The sequence below is a fragment of the Pezoporus occidentalis genome, unplaced genomic scaffold, assembly GCF_034315485.1.
Source record: "Pezoporus occidentalis ecotype Australia unplaced genomic scaffold, CSIRO_AGI_Poc_V1 ctg34, whole genome shotgun sequence".
In the NCBI taxonomy this organism is placed as follows: domain Eukaryota; kingdom Metazoa; phylum Chordata; class Aves; order Psittaciformes; family Psittacidae; genus Pezoporus; species Pezoporus occidentalis.
Genome location: NW_026915376.1, coordinates 3,767,049 through 3,785,380, shown reverse-complemented (window position 1 = coordinate 3,785,380; position 18,332 = coordinate 3,767,049). Strand labels below are relative to the sequence as shown.

Here is an 18,332-nt window from a genome sequence, read left to right as displayed (position 1 = left end):
ATCTCTGAAAGGTGTTTACTTTGTCCTCATTTAAATGAGAAGGTGATGAAGCTGATTTCTAAGCACCTAGCAAATGATCTGTAACCAATGATTGGCAGACCTCAAAAAATGCATTATCATGAAGAAATCAATATGCAAACCCAAGTAGTATTCAACACTTAGCAATAAAAACAATGCCTTAAAGCACAACTCAAAGCAGCTAGTAAATGACAAAGATTGGAAAAAACGAAGACAGCTGTACAGAGTGGTGTGGACCTTTTGGCAAGCTGTATCCGCAACAGCCCCAAAACATGTTTTAATCCTGTCAAACTCAAGACCATACTTCCTGGACCAGGCCAAAACTGTGGAATGGGGGTTGCATCTTCCCCAACTCAGGAACAAGAACAATCCCTCCACCTAGCACATTCTGGAAAGATTAAAGAGTTGCAACAGACAACTCAGTTAAACAAGCTGTCAAAGAGAGGTTTGGATGTGGAGTGATTTTTATCAATGCACATGGCACTGACAAAAGTGATACAGGAGCAGCACGTGCAGTTCTGGCATCCCACATTAAGAGAAAAATGAAACTTTTGAAAAATAAGATCATGTACAAGAAGTAAAACACGATATATTTGAAGTCTGAGTGAGACAACTGAAGACTTCAAGTTATCTTAACAACATAACACATTTAATGACCTGTAACACAGATGAGGTGAAAATTTAATAGTTCCTTCCAGGCTTAGTTATTAATTTGTAAAAAGCAGAAGGAAATATTGCTTCATTATGTACAACACATTCTTGGTTTCCCTGGATGCTGCTTAAATCACTAAAAGTCCCTTAAACACTAACACAACAGGGCTCGGTCTCTCCAAATGAACCTGGTAGTGTTTGGCTTCGTTTGCATTACCTAATATATCAACTTCCAAACTGATGCTGGAAGATCCCAGCTATAATTCTCCATGACCTCATGCCTACATTTTTAAAGCAATACCAACAAAGTGCTGTCTTTACGATACATAATATGCTCTGAACAGTCAAACGACAGCAAGTTGAAAACCAATACAGGGTTTCTGAAAAACTTCTCTGGTCCTAGTAACACGTGAGTCCTTGTTTCTGAACATTTGCTCTTTTGCATCACGAAACCTGCTAACTAACCCCATAGCTGATTGCAAGAATAAAAGAAATAATTCCAAATGTATCAGTAAAGGCTCAAATTTGTTATTGGATGTCTGAAATTAATCCCAACCATAAGAATCTCTTGCAAAGCTTGTAATTAATTATGATGATGACAATATCCAAGCTATCATTCTCTTTGACCAGTATATTCTTCCAAATACTTACATCCACCAGCTTTCGTATGTGCTTGTTAATGACTGTAGGGTCAGGTTTTGGTACCACTCCAGATGCCCACTCCAGTGGCACTACTGGCTTGTTGGGGGTTGTCGGGGAGGTAGGCTGCTGAGAGATGGATCAGAACACAAAGACTTTCAAATCTGAATTATGAAGACAAATTTCCCATTAAAAGCAGCTCTGTGTGTCAGAGCTACAACCACAAACTACTGGAGTCCCTGTGCTGTCCCTGTGCTTAGCGAAGCATCAGGCAAGGTTTTAAAGGGTTGATTGCCTTTGCTGACGGCTTCACTTGGGCTCTTTGTGGCACCTCACAGCTAACGCTGGCAGTGGCAGTGCCCAGCAAGGCAGTGCCCAAGCAAAACCAGGCAGACTCCTCACTGCCATCTCTAGAGGGTTCAATAGCAACAAGAATGGGAGCAAGAAGGAAGGAATGAGAATCTCTGGACACAGCAGACATCAGAGATAGGTAAGCCCAGAAACCTGCTTTTCCCCTTCCTTGTAATGCTCCTGAGGAACTCTCCACCACAATGCAGCCTTGCCCCAACTCGCTGCTGGCGAGACTGTGCCCAGGAGCCATGCAAGGGGCTGCAGCAGCCTGAGTAAGTTAATGCTCCTGCTCTCTGCAGCACCAAGAAGGCAGCAGGATGCAAAAGCAAGGGAAGAATCATGCTCTGCAATCCCACTGGTTTCCAACCGAGATGTGCCAGGATGCACAGCTTAATTCATCCAGGCAGCCTGGGCAGAAAGGGGCTAACCTTTGATTTGCTTTGCAGAAAACACCAGTCAGACTATTTTATTCTGTAAACAGCTTGGTCTTGACAAAATGCTAGCTGACAGCTCACTTGAGGCACAGTGCACGCAGCCCAACTCCCTCCACACCACTATAGTGCTTTGGGAGAAGCTGTGGCACACAGCTCAGCTTGTTCAAGCAGAAAATACAGGACAAACCTGAACACAGTTTCAGGTAAGGCTTCAAAAATCATCAGTTAGCATGAAAAATGCTGAAAGGCATATTGGCCTTTTCCTGCACCTGTCACTGGATATGTAGCAGGTGAAACAGTGTCAAGCAGAAAAAATACAGTACGGTTTGGATCAGAAGGAAAATGGCCCACAGCCTCAGAAAGACTCCTGAATTAGCTGTTGAGCAAAAAGCCCATTTCCCATTAAACTGGTGTGAGTTGAGAGGGAGATAATTAAGCCACGCAAAGATGCTACAGTTATCATGTGTATAAAAAAAAGGTATCATAGATTCTGACATTGAGATGAAAAATGGTCACAAGGTCATAAAATACTGCCTTTGGTAGGAAAACAAAAGGGTCTGTTAGTGGGTTGCTTTATTAACCTGCACAGGTTAAGTTTGGGAAATAAAAATCACTGTATGTACATAATTCAATTTCATCAAGAAATATCGTGGATCCAGACATCCAGCTCTATATGCCAAAACTATTTACAGAATGTTTTAATCCTAAAACTAATGGTATTGCACAGTGATGGACCACAGGCTGGCAAGTGCTTTTGCTCTAGAAATATGTGGAAACGCAGCAATCTTTTAAAGATGACACGTTACATGGTAACATGTAACATGCCAGTATTGTAATATTCTTACAGCTATGGTCAGAGCAGAAATTTGAAGTGTGCCTTGTCTTAAAAAAAAATCTTAAGACTAAATGGAATCAAAGCATCAGTATCAAAGTGTCAGAGTGTGCTGGACTACTAAGCCCTCACAGAGCTTCTAACTCCTCTGGTCCAAGTGCACAGTGGCAGAGTCTAAATCCATTGAAGCCTTTGCCTGTCTTCTGGACCCTTTCATTTGAAGCCTCCTTCTGTTTTTACGTGTTTTTTTTGACAAGTTGAAATGAAAACTTCATGTTCTTGCCCGCTAGCCGAAGGGAAATGTTGGTTTCTTCTATTTCACTCATTGACTCGTATGAATAACCATAATTTTATTTCTGTGAAATGCATGCTGTGAGGAAAGGTACCAACGAGTGTCCAGAGACTACCAGAGACTGCCTAGCTGAATTTACTGAATGTTCAGAAACACTGTCACTGTACCTGGGCATGCTGTTTCTGACTCAGTCTGCATCTCCTGTCTGTTTCACCAGCACAAGCATAAACTGTATTGTAGACTGAGAAAGCATATTTTAAGATGGATGTGAACATCTGCTTATTTTGGCACTGAAATAAAAAAATGTGTGTGTCTTCAGTGGCATAACTGCACCAAGCAGAGCTGCCTTCTAGGCAATAGCTGCACCAGTAAAAGCTCCCAACAAGAAGGTAATGAATGCCTGGGGAAAAGCAGGACAGTGTGACAGGGAGATGCTGTTCTACAGCTGGAGGTCAATCTTCAGTATTTTCTTAGGCTTCTATACTGACTGAAGACTCTCCTCCCACTTTTAGCAGAATGGAGGTCAAGCCCCTGTTAACAGCAGGCTCCTGTGCTTACGGATGTGCCTCCAAAATGACTGCAGCAGCATGAGGCACTTCCTCTACAGTGCACCTGCACAGGAGCTGTACCCATACAACAATAAGAAGCAGTTGGAATGACACAACTACGCTGTCATGTTGCCTTTGACAATTTTTTTCCACATACAAAAGCTCTACAGATTCTTTCCCCTCTAATATAGCTTGTGTGCTTTGGCATTCCATCAAAGAGAAGTATGCTTCAAATAGTCTGGCTTCTGTCTATTCAGCTGTAGCTTTTTACCCATCGCGATGCTGCAACAGCTCAATGTCACTGGTTATTTATTGATCATTATGCAGTAGTCTCCCACAACTTCTGGGTACTGTTGAAGTTCATAGCACTGTTTATATTGCTTTTGTCCTCCCTAATGTTCAAGCTGAAGATCAAAGCAGCGGCATGGTAATTTTCTTCATCTACAGTAGTGGCCTGTTAGTCCTTCCACAGCATAGAGCTGTAACAAGTCAACTCTGCTGGCAGTAATGGGAGCACAAGGGAGCCAGAATGACTATGAAAAATGGCAGCTGTTATGGTCAAATCATATCCAGCAAGGACTGGAAGCTCAGCAATGAAATTAAAGGTGTTCAAACCAAGTTAAGGTTGACTATGGAAATATTCAATAGCTTCTTTACTATTGGTCATCATTCACCATTGAAAGCACACACACAGAATACTCAAACTGGTCCCCAAGAATGATAATCATCTTAAAATCCAGAAAAGCCCTATACTTGGAAATTAAGGGGTTCTACTTCCTTGTTTGCTTTCAGGAATACTTCAGAAACATATAAAGCACCGAAATGAATCAGCTCAGACTACTGGACTCTGCCCTCACACCCTGCTAAGCATTTCCAGACACCCTTAGTTTTGCTAAGGGTGGTCTCAGATTTGCTGGTCTCAGATTTGAGGGTGCTCAGCCTGAGAGCATCATGTGCTGCATATGACAGGTCATAAGAATGTTAATGCACCAACGAAAGGCTCAGAGGAAAACCCAGACTCTGGCAACAAAGAGTAACACTATAAATGAAATTCAGCTATTAATTAGGAGATTTACCTGCATCCTCAGACTTGCAAAGCATAATGAAAAATGTATCAATGCATCACTATCTTTAGCTGCACCCACTAAAAAAGAGTAATGTCTATTCTAAGGTGTTTAAATATTGTTTGAGAGCCCAAGATACAGCCCATTCTACATAAGCAAACAGTTTTTAGAATGTTACAGCTAATGCTGTGCCTTACCTAAAACAAATCTTTGGACTCTGTGTTGTTTTATATAACTGCACCAGCATCCAGAAAATAAAGTAGTGGGCACACAGTGACGTAACTTACAAAGGGTATCTTCCCATAAAGAAGAACAATGGTTTCCAGAACTCGCAGAGGTTTTGTTGAAAAACAATGAGTAATGAAGTCCAGCATGTTCCACTTTTTACTTCTCCCAATACGCACTAAAACTTATAAATATTGACTGTATTTACTATGCAAGCAAAACGCTAAGATGCTTTATGTGAATGCAAATAAGGAAACATATTTACTGCAATTTAAAAATGTAATCAACTGCCTGCAGACAAAATAAGCAATATGTCAAAATGCAGTAAAAGATAACCTACAGATTTGGAGGTCCTTGGTTCCAGCACCAGTGAGAGCTTGTAGATATCGTCCTCAGTGTGATAGAGGTCCAGGGACAGCTGTATGCAAGAAAGACGTAAAACCAGCAGTATTTATTAAACTGTGTTGGATATGCCAGGCTTGTAAGCATACCTTACAAGAGATACACCTCTCACTGAAGCTAGACAAAAGTTTTGCTACTCAGAGCTCAGGATACGTGCCAGAACTGCGGGTGCAGATGCTGGGAAAGCAGCTTTTCACAAGAGCTAATGTAACTGACACTGGTGAGCACATGTTGCTGCTCAACCCTGTACTGAGAGGAGCAGGCACTGTACTCAAGGGCTGTCACAAGCTGCATCCCAACACATTCAGTGAGATGGGCTGGGTGCTAATCTTCAAAGAGGGACACTGGCAATGAAGACCACCCTTACGCAAAACACTTTCTTCTAGCAGCCCAGTGGTCATGAGAGATCTCAAGAGAAATCACCTAGTGAATACAAAACCTTCAGCAAAGAAGTTGTAAAGGCACTAGGCTAGAGGGACTTCAGGTTGTGTTCTGCTCAAATTTGGTTCCTGGAGAACAGTCAGCTCTGCAGCTTACTGCAGCTCTTCTACAGAGGGAAGCCAGGTTTGGCAGCAGTGCTGATGCAGCAAAGTGCTCCATGAAAAGCAATTCAAGTTACTTTAACCCAGCTTGGTCTGCTCCATATTCTCTCTCAGCAAGTAAGGCAAATTCCCTTTCAGCTTCTTTTAGATAAATGAAAGCTTTTCCTTCCATGTTTTCATTCTTTTCCCTAGAGGATTTATTGAGAAAAAAAGGGGCATAAATATGCTTAAAGTAAGATGAATCTTTGTTTCACTTTGTCAGCTGGGGTCTTGCACTGATGCAGGTCTGCAGTAAATTCCTCCTTTTTTTGGAGTGGTGAAGGACAAAAGTAATCAATACTGTGGCTAATGTTTTCCAATGAGAGGAAACGAGCATTGCATATTTCCTGTGATCATGTACCTACATTAACTGGCTTTGGAGTAATTGACATGATCTGAAGTTACCATCTACATTGCAAATCCCCAATTAAGGTAAGATTGAGCTAAAAGGATGTTTCCCAGCAGGCAGATAGAATTACTACTGACTAAATGACTGTGTCAGAAGGCTATTTTTAGAGAACCTGAAGTGCTGAATCAGTAACAAGCAGAAGCAGGACCAGCAACACTGTACTACAGAACCACCTCTAGGAACCACCTTCTTTAAGGCAGAATTTTGCGCAATGAGTAAGACAGGAGACAGAGCAAACACATGGCTTTAGAGATGTCTTGATATTGCACTATTCATTTTGTCTAACTGTAACACTACACTGAGTTTTTTGCAATTCCTAATTTGGTTATGGGCACCCATGAAAGTCTGAGCACCCTGCAGGTTCCTTCGCCCAGCTGTCATGCTGCTGTCTCATGGGAATGTAAAGACCTGTCCTAAAAGTAACGTAGATTCAGTAACTGCTGTAATAAATATTGTTCATGTACTTAATTATTCAGTGACTGAATTCTTAGGTTCTTTGGTGGTATAAAATAAGCAGAACAGTGTTGGAGCACATGATATTACCAGAGCAGAATTGCTAGTTCAAAAGGCCTTGTCCTGTTCCTGCTAAAGAGCAGTTTTCTCAGCAGGCCAGATGAGCAGGGTGTGGGTTTGGGGATGGAAAATCACTGGTATTTACTGAGCAAGTTTGTATTTTCCCCTCCCTGAACTATCTGACCTTAACATAAGCGGCAGTTACAACTTGATTAAGCACGTGTAAGCACACAGCGGACAAGGTATTGTCTAGTACAGACGTTTCAAATACTTGCAAAAACATGACAAGCACGATGACTGTTCATTTACATAAGCTCTCATTTTATATTTTATTTACAGGTTTGCTCTGCTGGATAAAGCCCAACAGGAGCTTTCCTAGGAGAACCACCACAGCAGGTGGCAGTTTCCATTCTAATTTGACTTTCATTGCTGTCCTATGTTGCCAAGCATTTTGGGGGGGTGGTGGGTAAGGAGGGTGGGGGTGTGATCAGAAATGCACAACATTTATTTGGTAAGTGGAACTTACTGAACACAAGTTAGGGAGGGTGACTTTCAATTTGATTGTTTAGATATTTCTCATTCTCTTCACTAGACTGTCCAAATGACTGGGACTTTCCAGTCATTTGCGTATAGTTTCAGAGCAGGTTAGATAAATATCTGTTGGGATCTAAAAATAGTGGGGTGAAAATGGTGGCACCAAATAAGTTCTAGTGCAGTTAGTATAAATACATTGTACTCTAGCTGAGACATTGAGATCCACTTCCAATCCACAGAAAGTGATGAAACATTTACCTGCAGGCTTTTATCACATTGTGAAATAAAAACAATGTGGAAATAATGCACAGCAGGTAAGGAAATCCCTTAAGCATCCTTACCAAATGTAAGTTTTCTAATGATGAAAGTGTCGTTAGAGCTGCTCTTTCTCTCTATTGCACTGCCAAGCTTGTGAGTAGGTCCTCTTTACTACTTCTGCTTCTTAGCTCCAGGTTTCAGATGCCAGGGACTGGCACAAAACTGGGTACAGAGTCAGTGGAGCTGGAGCAAGTGTGGCTGATAAGGCAAGAAAGGAGGAAAACCCACACAGACTAAGAGCAAGCATGCACTGAGTCCATCTTTATGTAACACACTCTTGCTCACCAGCAGCTGAGTCCTGGCACATTTACTCCTCTTGCCCATATAACACAGACTCATTTACATATGACATGGGAGGACTTGCATCACTAGAGCTCCCTCTCAGCTTTTGTAGTCTCCTATGTAGAGGGCCTGATGTCTACTACCAAGCCCATGCCCCAGCTTTTAAGCCAAACTCTCACTTCATAGCTCTTAACACAGTCTCCCCAAACACAGAATCATAGAATCATAGAATGCTTTGGGTTGGTAGGGACCTTAAAGATCATCTAGTTAGATGCCCCCTGCCACAGGCAGGGCCACCTTCCGCTAGACCAGGCTGCTCAAAGCCCCGTTCAACCTGGCCTTTAACACTGGCAGGGGGCAGCAACAACTTCTCAGGGCAACCTGTGCCAGTGCCTCAACATCACCATTTTCAAACCACTTGAATGTATCTGCTTCCCCAGAGTGGATAGGCCTCCACCATCAAGAAAAGAAAAACCAGGGCAAATGCCTACATGGCCACAAAATACTAATGTTATCCTTTTGTGCAAGCTCTTGTACCAGCAAACCAACACCCAATGACTTTATTCGTCAAGCGAGCACAGGCCAGGCTGTTAGCACTTGCTAAGTGTGTTGCAAAAGGCAGCACTGCAAGGGATGGAGGCCAGGCAAGAGATATACACATGGCTTATCAGGACAAAACACATACTAAAAGCTTGCCCAGATAGAAGCAGCTTAATGGAAAAACAGCTGAAGTGAACAAATAGTTGAGTCAGCTGATTCACATGCAAATGAAACGCACTCTACACACCTATACACATTTACTAGTTTTGAAAAGGAGTTTCTCTAAGTAAGTTAAAGATGAGAAAAATTTTTACAGTTTACATTACAGAATGAAGACCTAGAAATAAGTGAAATAATTATTTCTTCAGGCTCTGGAAACAGGATGACTTTGGCAGCAAGGGAGGCTAAATCTGTTAAAAGACCATTTGCAGGTAGCAAGGTCAACTATTTTTAGTTGGCAGCTCTTGTCAGCTTTGGGCTGCAACACTAGCTTTTCTTCTCTTCCTCTGACCCCAGCCTAAAACGTAAAACATTCTTATTAACAGAAAGATGGACAGAAACATTTAAAGAGTAATGACTTACATGGCAGATGAACACTGTAGAACAAAAGAAAATATTCTATTCATATGTACAAATAAGGAAAACCCCTACAATGTTAGAATCAAACTGAGAACATTCATTTTATGATATGTACCAAAAGTCTGGTATAGGAACTTTCTGTTGATCTTTGACTTTTTTCTTTTTGTGGAGTCACCATCTTAAATCAAATGTATTTGACCCATAACTACACTTCCAGCGATTACGACAAAGACAGAATTACCTTGGAGGTGTTTTAGGATACCTACAGCTGTCTACCTAGGATACCCATGGCTGTCTCCACCATTACTAAAAGGTACCACCATGGAATCATGCTAATAGGTAAAAGCAGCACAAATTAATTTTAGCCCATGATCAGGTCTGGAATCAACACTGCAGAATGTAACTTCATGATTTACAATCAGATTGGCTCAGTTGTAACCACAGTCAGCAGAGTTATATTAGGAATGGATACATCAAAGTATTTCACATAAGTGAAAAAGTAATAATGGTCATATACTCAATTATCAAAAAGGGGACTGAAAATTAATTCCTTTTAGCATTGTCAGTTGCAGCTTTAAAAAAATACATGTTTTATGCAGTCTTTTTGAAATCTCTGTTTTGAAATAGGACCTTCAAATCCTTATCTGTAATTTGTATGTGCAAGTTTCAAACCTCCACAAATGCAGCCAATGCCAAGGGGGGAGGAAAGGAGAAATAGTAAGGGTTGCAGGAATTGTTTAGCAACATGTAAGAGCAACTTTTTTTGTACTGGATAGAAAGAGTACTATGTCGCACATGAAGCATAGTAGAGAAAGAACAGAGCAATGCCCAACTTGGAATTCCACTTGTGTGTCCATGTCAACACATCACCTTCTGTGATCTTTGCACAGAAGACATAAGCCCCAATTCTAAGTGCTCAGAACTTAGTTTTAACTTCTCCTAGCACAAATAACAGCCCTCTTTCTGTGTCCTGGGTTCAGCAGTAGCAGTCATTTTTCCCCTTCTTGGTAGCTGGTGCAGTGCAATGTTTTGACTTTCAGCTCAGGAACAGAGCTGATAACAAGCGATGTCATTCTGTCATCCTTAAAATGATTCATGTATAACAACCCTGTTGCTTCTTCCAGCCATCACATACTACAGTAATGAAACTCTTTGCGCACTTGTTTCTGTTTTATATTCTCTCCCTTTTCTTTTACAAAACTGGGATAAAAATGTGCACTTATCTCTATAGATATGAATATTCCTACTGACATTCAACATCTGAATAACAGAAATGAATTGAAACATGCTCAATACTTACGGTTAGCAGGTTAATTAAATCCATATTAGGCTCTAAATGATGAGAGGCAGTCTGCAGGGAAACTAGTTCACTCAAGGTGATGGAAAGCTGTTGCATTTTCACTATGTTAACTTTGTTCTCACCTATCCAGTCAGGAAAAATTACATGGACAGCAATCAAGTCTTTCAAATGAACTCCTAAAATAGGAATTTTGAAGCCAACACAGTCAGCAAAAGCCTTGCGGTAGTTGCAGTAGTTTCCGTTGGAAGAGACCAGCTCTGTCATTTCATTCCAGTCCTACAAACAGCCAGAGAAGCAAGTCTCTGTGAAAGCATTCATAGAATTTCCTTAATCTGGTTTAAACGAGCACGGTTTATCTCAGGGTAACGACAGTGTTAGTTTTCTCTCTGGCACAGGCAATCAAGCAGAGGATCTCCATGAGCCGATCTTTCTCCACCAAGAGGAATGCAAACAAAGTGCCCTTGTGGATGCTCTGCCATGATCCAAGTACTGTGCTGGTGAGACACCTGCACTGCAGAATCCATCAGACCTCAGAGAGGTGATGCTCTGCTCATTATCTCTATATTCTGAAGTCCACCATACCTTTGTGACTTCTGAAGAGAGATGAGAATGAGTTTCTTTCAGACGAGAAATAGAGCTGTGGCTTAGACCTCCCACAACTGCCATCAGTGTGTTGAAGTTCTGGAGCTGAAGGAGCTTCTGCAGGAGAAATTGATCATGGATTATGAAAAGTAAACGAAATATATGTGGCAGCTATCTCATGTCACACACATCAAGCTAAAGGAGACCATCTGTCACTGCTAAAGCAGAAATCGTTAAACCAGGAGACATAACATAATGGTTCAGCATTTCTTTATTTAATTAGCTTAGGTCCACAAGAAACACACAGTAGTGACAGTTGTCAACTAGAATACAACAAAGAAAAATTAATTTATAGTTATGTCTGCTAGTAAAAAAACACAGATATACCACACCTGAACAAATAACGTGCAGTGATGTTGAACAGGCTACTGTTCAACAGGTAAAACTATTGAACAGCCTACTGTTCAATAGGTAAAACTATTGAACAGAACACACTGAGGAAACAGCACAAAGAGCATTCCGTTCATTTGTTTACTGCAATCTCGATTTATATTACTGCTTCATAATGGAAGAAAAAGAATCATATGCAAGACTTACCTGTGCAACATTGATAAACTTTGTGATTACTTCTGCCCTTTGCTGGGGTGTTGGTTTGCTGAGAACCATGAGCTGGACCCATTTGGAGATACCATTAAATAAAGCAATAGATCTCTCCAAAGTAAGATTGTTCTCCAAGCAGCCATGGATCACATAGCTTTGGTAGTCTGTGAACTAACAAAGGGAAGGCATTTTCAGTAAAAAAGTGGACAAATTAAGAATAAAATTGAAAGTGATTCAATTTTATTTTTTTTTTTCTCCTCTTGTTTAGAAAATGACAAAGACTCAGGCTCAGCAGACCCTGCTGCAGCTCTGTCACTCTTCACATGAGCTTGAACTGCATCCCAAGCAGCTAACTGAGCACCTATTTTCTTCCTCTTATATAAAAAATATCTGTTTCACAAGAAGCTACTTCTGATAAATCTTGCCCATTTTGATGTTATGGTTATGCCCTGTGTGCTCATGGACGTGGTTCTACATGGGAGAACTATGGCTTCCAAGAATTAAATTTCCCTAAATGTTTGAAAACATTTTTCAGCTGTCCCTTAAAAACAGACTTTCAGAAGCTTATGACACAACTTTAGCTTGCTAGCAGTGTAAGCCAACACACAATTCTTGGTCTTCTAGCTGATCAAAAATTGCCTGCTAGAAGACCATATGATGACATACACGCTAACACAGCAGATGCTTGTCTCAGAACTGCAGATAGATAAACAGTATTTCAGTGTTCAGTTACTTTAAAATGCTTTTTGTTACAGTTAACACCCCCCTTCCTTCTCCTCCATCCTTTTCCCCCCATATTTTTATTAAATAGGTAAAACCAAAGACAGGATTCAGACTAATCATATTCTACAGTTACATAGCTTTGAGATAATAAATAGTAAAAGATTCATTAACTGTAATTGGTTGCAGAGAAACATCTGATATTGCAAAACTCAAGCCAAAGAATTAACAAATTAGAAACAACAAGGAAAAAAGAAAATTGATTGCAGGTCTGAGTTTTATTTCTGGAATTCCCAAAGGAATTAAAAGATATCTTAAGTCTAGCTAGAAATCCGTGCCATTTTTCTTGTTCCTCCTGCCTTGTTTAGGGTTAGTCTTGCACAGATCACAGTAGGGTGTTTTCCCATGATTTGAAGTCTAGAGTAATAAACCTTTGAACGTTATTAGATGATGCCAAAAGTGATTCTGTTTAGACTGGTCTCAGCTCCTCATTGATCTCTCTTTCCTTCCTCCCTTGAAACAAACAAAAAACCTCATATATTTTTCTTAGTTTTGTAGTTCAATTTCTTTCATGCTCCTAAACATTTTTAAAAGTATCTTTTTTTTTTTTTCCTTGAGAGAACTTGTCACCTTGAGCACTTACTGCTTTCATTTGCCACCAGAAACAGTGGCATCATGACCTTTTCATATGGATATTTGCCGTTAGAAATCAGTATTTCTTTTGGCATTTGGATTACTCATTTGTTTTGCTTTAGCATCTACTTTAATTTTCGTCTGGTTTTGCCTCTTGTTCATGTACAATCCTCTATGAAAAGAAGCAACTGTATCTGAATTTTCCTCAGTGCCAATATGGAAAATGAGGAAAGAGAAGTTGCGCAGTTTCCATTCATGCATTTTTCAAGACCCAACTGGTGAAGACCCTGAGGACCATGATCTGTCCCAAAGCTGACCCTACTTTGGGCAGGAGGTTGGCCTAGAGACCCTTCCAATCTGAATTATCTTTTGATCCTAAGTTGGAAAATGAAAGGACAGTTTCTGAAGAAATAGTTGGGAAGAACAGGCACTCAGAAGGACTATGTACATTTCAAACTCTTCAAAAATCATTCATTGCAAAGATGCTGATATTTACTGAAAAGTAATTAACTATTTTCTCAGAGGTAAAACCAAACCAAAATAAACCAAACCAAAACTGAAGACTTTGAACGCTAATATTAGTTTAATGAATTGCTGCAACACATGGTTGCAGTGGCTTTTAGCAGTAATTTTTGCCTAGTATTTCCCCCCAAAAAACAACCCTAAATGTCTGTTACTAAAAGCATCAGTCATAAAGAAGATCAAGGAAGTGTTGGTACAGCCATGTCTATGTACGGCATATGAAGGAATATAATGATATATTATACGGAAATGTAGAGGGGAAAAAAGTGATAAATGTTAAGCCATGTGAACACTCTTTAAGGACAGGCTCCTAATTGCAAATGACAAAGCTGTGGGCTTACAGAAATTCTCCTGAAAGATTTATGCTCCAGAAAAGTAAGATGCTCAGCTAGCTCAATGGGCTCCAGATGGTCAAACAGCAGGCAGGCTTTTCCTTTCTTGGAAACCTTCTTTCTCTGTGTAACTCTTCTCATCCAGTCATAGGAAGGACTGCAACAGAAAAATAGGTATAATTCTCAATTCTGTTTGGGTATATGTGAGTGTAGCCCACAATTTGAACACATAGTGTAAAATTACTAGAAGACAGACCATGAGCTTTCTGATCTGTGACACCCAGTGAGTAGCACCATTCAGTTGCATAACAGAAGATAAGAGTTTCAAAGGCATTTCTACAAATGATAAATAATAGCAAGTTTCTATCTGAACACAGATGATGTTCTCTATGATACAGGAAGTCATAATGAAAAGATTATTTGGAAATAGAAGAACAGGTCACACCAAGCTCTAATGCAACATAAAAGAAAGACAATATCAAGGATCAATTTTTACTCTTTAAAACCACAGGTCTATGAATAACAGAACAACAGAAACAGTCAGTCAAACAGCCAACAAAATAGTAAGCGGGTGGACAAAAAGGCAAATCATTTTCTTGCAAGAAACAGAATAATTTCTACCCATATACAGAAAAAGCACTTCAGAGAGCAGAAAGTTTGCTAATAATATTTTAAGGTGAAGATTTAAGAGGCAATATTTATGTAATTTCACTAGTACTGTTTTTGCAGGAAGTCTTGCAAACTTCATTGAGATTAATAGTGTTGTCCTTCCAGGTTACTATGCCATTTTTAAATAAGGAAAAATCACTATGCATATGCCACATTTTAAGAGAAAACCAAAATTTGCTTGAATTTGAGATCCTCAGGACAGTGAGAAGAATGTGCAGCAATCTCACTGCCCTGGACTTCAAAAGAGCAGACTTTGGCCTCTTCAGGAACCTGCTTAGGAAGGTTCCATGGGATACAGCCCTAGAGGGCAGGGGGGCCCAAGACTGTTGGTTGATATTCAAGGATCACCTGCTACAAGCTCAGGAGTGCTGCATCCCAACCAGAAGGAAGTGCAGCAGGAGGGCCAGGAGACCTCCTTGGATGGATAAGGAGATGCTGAGGAAAATTCAAATGAAAAAAGAGGCTTATAACAAGTGGAAGCAAGGACAGGCAGCCTGAGAAGAGTACAGGGATGTTGTTGGGGAAGCTAGGGACCAGGTTAGGAAAGCTAAGGCCCAGTTAGAATTAAACTTGGCTAGGGATATTAAGGATAACAGGAAGGGATTCTACAGGCACATAGCAAATAAAAAACAGATGAGGGAGAATGTAGGCCCCCTCAGGAAGCTCTAAGGAGAACTGGCTACACAGGATTTGGAGAAGGCTGAGGTTCTGAATGACTTCTTTGCCTCGGTCTTCACTGGCAAAGGCTCTGACCAAACCACCCAAGTCTTGGAAGGCAGATGCAGGGACTGTGAGAATGAAGACCTTGGGCCCACTGTAGGAGAGGAACTGGTTCGAGACCATCTTAAAAATCTGAACGTGCACAAGTCCATGGGTCCTGATGAAATCCAACCGCGAGTCCTGAAGGAGCTGGCAAATGAAGCTGTGAAGCCGCTGGCCATCATATTTGAAAAATCATGGCAGTCAGGTGAAATTCCTGATGACTGGAAAAAGGGAAATACAACCCCCATTTTCAAGAAGGGGGAAATGGATGACCCAGGGAACTACAGACCAGTCAGTCTCACCTCTGCGCCTGGCAAAATCTTGGAGCACATTCTCCTGGAAGGCATGCTAAGGCACATGAAAAACAACAAGGTGCTTGGTGACAGCCAGCATGGCTTCACTAAGGGGAAATCCTGCCTGACCAATTTGGTGGCCTTCTATGATGGGGCTACAGAACTGATGGACAGGGGTGGAGCAGTTGATGTCATCTACCTGGACTTGTGTAAAGCGTTCGACACTATCCCACACAACATCCTTGTCTCTAAATTGGAGAGACATCAATTTGATGGATGGACCACCTGGTGGATAAAGAACTGGCTGGATGGCTGCACACAAAAAGTTGTGGTCAATGGCTCAATGTGCAGCTGGAGACCAGTAACAAGTGGTGTCCCTCAGGGATCAGTGTTGGGACCGGTCTTGTTCAACATCTTTGTTGCTGACATGGACAGTGGGATTGAGTGTGCCCTCAGCAAGTTTGCCGATGACACCAAGCTGTGTGGTTCGGTTGATACCCTGGAGGGAAGGAATGCCATCCAGAGGGACCTTGACACACTTGTGAGGTGGGCTGATGCCAACCTCATGAAGTTTAACCATGACAAGTGCAAGGTCCTACACCTGGGTCGGAGCAATCCCAGGCACAGCTACAGGTTGGGCAGAGAAGAGATTCAGAGCAGCCCTGCGGAGAAGGACTTGGGGGTGTTGGTTGATGAGAAAATGAACATGGGCTGGCTTCAGTGTGCACTTGCAGCCCAGAAAGACAACCGTATCCTGGGCTGCATCCAAAGGAGCGTGACCAGCAGGCTGAAGGAGGTGATCCTGCCCCTCTACTCTGCTCTTGTGAGACCTCACCTGGAGTATTGTGTGCAGTTCTGGTGTCCTCAACATAAAAAGGACATGGAACTGTTGGAACAAGTCCAGAGAAAGGCCACAAGGATGATCAGGGGACTGGTGCACCTCCCGTATGAAGACAGGCTGAGAAAGTTTCAGCTGTTCAGCCTGGAGAAGAGAAGGCTGTGTGGAGACCTCATAGCAGCCTTCCAGTATCTGAAGGGGGCCTATAGGGATGGTGGAGAGGGACTCTTCATTAGAGACTGTAGTGATAGGACAAGGGGTAACGGGTTAAAACTTAAACAGGGGAAGTTTAGATTGGCTATAAGGAGGAAACTCTTTCCTGTTAGGGTGGTGAGGCACTGGAATAGGTTGCCCAGGGAGGTTGTGAATGCTCCATCCCTGGCAGTGTTCAAGGCCAGATTGGACAAGGCCTTGAGTGATATGATTTAGCGTAACGTGTCCCTGCCCATGGCAGGGGGGTTGGAACTAGATGATCTTAAGGTCCTTTCCAAACCTAACTATTCTATGATTCAATGATTCTAAAATCAGGTGAGATACAAAAACCTGTCTGGTGATGTTTAAAAGGTAACTTTCACTTCAGTGTGTCAAAGAAATAGTAGTGTAACCATTTTGATGCAATAAAACTACAAATGTGAATGCTAAAGATTATCCAGTTAAATCATAGAAGTACACAGAAAGCCATTAAAAAACAAACAAACAAAAAAACCAAACAAAAAAAACCCAAACAGGTTACTGATGAGAGAACAAAAAAGTTTCCCTGAGAAAATGCAAGATTTGCACAACATGCAAGTCACTGCTTTACTTGTCATTCTGCATGAAAAATTATAGGGAAAAAAGTAATATTAATCACTTAATTGGCACTAGCTTTGTCAGGAAAATTATTCCTTTCCCATTTATGTTAAAAAAACTTACACACCGATAAGAATCTTTTCTTTACTGTGACTCCAACTAGAATTTCAAATCTGTAGTAACTTCAAATATAGAAGAGAATACAATCATTCTGTAACTGCTTTTTTGCACTCAAGATGGCCCTTAGCACTTTTATATTTTGCACTGAACTAGAATTCTACTGTTACAGAGAGGAAGACGTTGAAGGTCATGACATCCTTACATGCTGGAGATATCAATGAGGTGGATGTGATCCTCATATCCAAGCTTGCTGGCTACTTCTCGAAACTCTTCAGTCAAACGAATCAGCCCAAGATCCAAGTTAAACTCTGCAGGAAATTCCAGAATCCAGTATCTGAAATCCAAAGACAGCAGTTACGACATGCCCAGGGATTCAGGTATAACATTCAGTGTCTGTATATATATATGTACATACATTTTATTTAATAGGACTTAGAAGTATTTTAGACCTACTGGTCTTTGGACAGAGGGTAGACTACCTTAGCCTGTTGCTTCTGTAATTATCGGTGACACTGAAGTGGCAAAAGCCACTTTATCTTATAATTTCCTTTGGTTAACCTACCACAGCACAACACAGCAGCATTGTACTGAAATGCAGAATTTAAGTGATGTCTCAGGTGCACAAAACAAAAGGCACACACACATGTTCTGATTCAGGCTGCCAGGACACCCAAATGACACTTGCACTTAGCCCTTGTCCAAGTGACACACTCTGTTCAGAAAAGATTTTTCAATGAAAATGAATACATGAATTTGAGTGGCAGTCTTACCATGATAATCATGTAAGTAAGATGTCTCCTCTACTGTTTAAGTAGGGTATGAAAAAGGCTTTATCAGTCCTGCTTTCAATAATTCCCCCTGCCTTCACAGTGATATAACTTAGTCCAGAAGAAGGAGGAAAAATGTTTGAGGGAAGCATGTTGTGTCATGTTAACTTAAAAGTTCATGCTTGCTCTTTTA

The 18,332-nt window shown here is 41.1% G+C and overlaps 1 protein-coding gene across 10 annotated transcripts in view; it reads right to left on the bottom strand.

Moving 5' to 3' along the window:
- RASGRP3 (RAS guanyl releasing protein 3) overlaps window positions 1-18,332 on the bottom strand; it is a 62,379-nt gene that overhangs the window by 10,073 nt on the left and 33,974 nt on the right. For 7 of the 10 annotated variants that reach the window (XM_062629578.1, XM_062629580.1, XM_062629575.1 and 4 more), the window contains 7 exons: window positions 17,575-17,706; window positions 13,911-14,058; window positions 11,692-11,865; window positions 11,095-11,211; window positions 10,513-10,788; window positions 5,395-5,472; window positions 1,321-1,437 (listed from right to left, as the gene is read on the bottom strand). In XM_062629578.1, the coding sequence (XP_062485562.1) occupies window positions 1,321-1,437; window positions 5,395-5,472; window positions 10,513-10,788; window positions 11,095-11,211; window positions 11,692-11,865; window positions 13,911-14,058; window positions 17,575-17,706 (1,042 nt within the window). The remainder of the gene's footprint in view (window positions 1-1,320; window positions 1,438-5,394; window positions 5,473-10,512; window positions 10,789-11,094; window positions 11,212-11,691; window positions 11,866-13,910; window positions 14,059-17,574; window positions 17,707-18,332) is intronic. The other 3 variants (XM_062629582.1, XM_062629584.1, XM_062629583.1) reach the window with 3 other exon arrangements.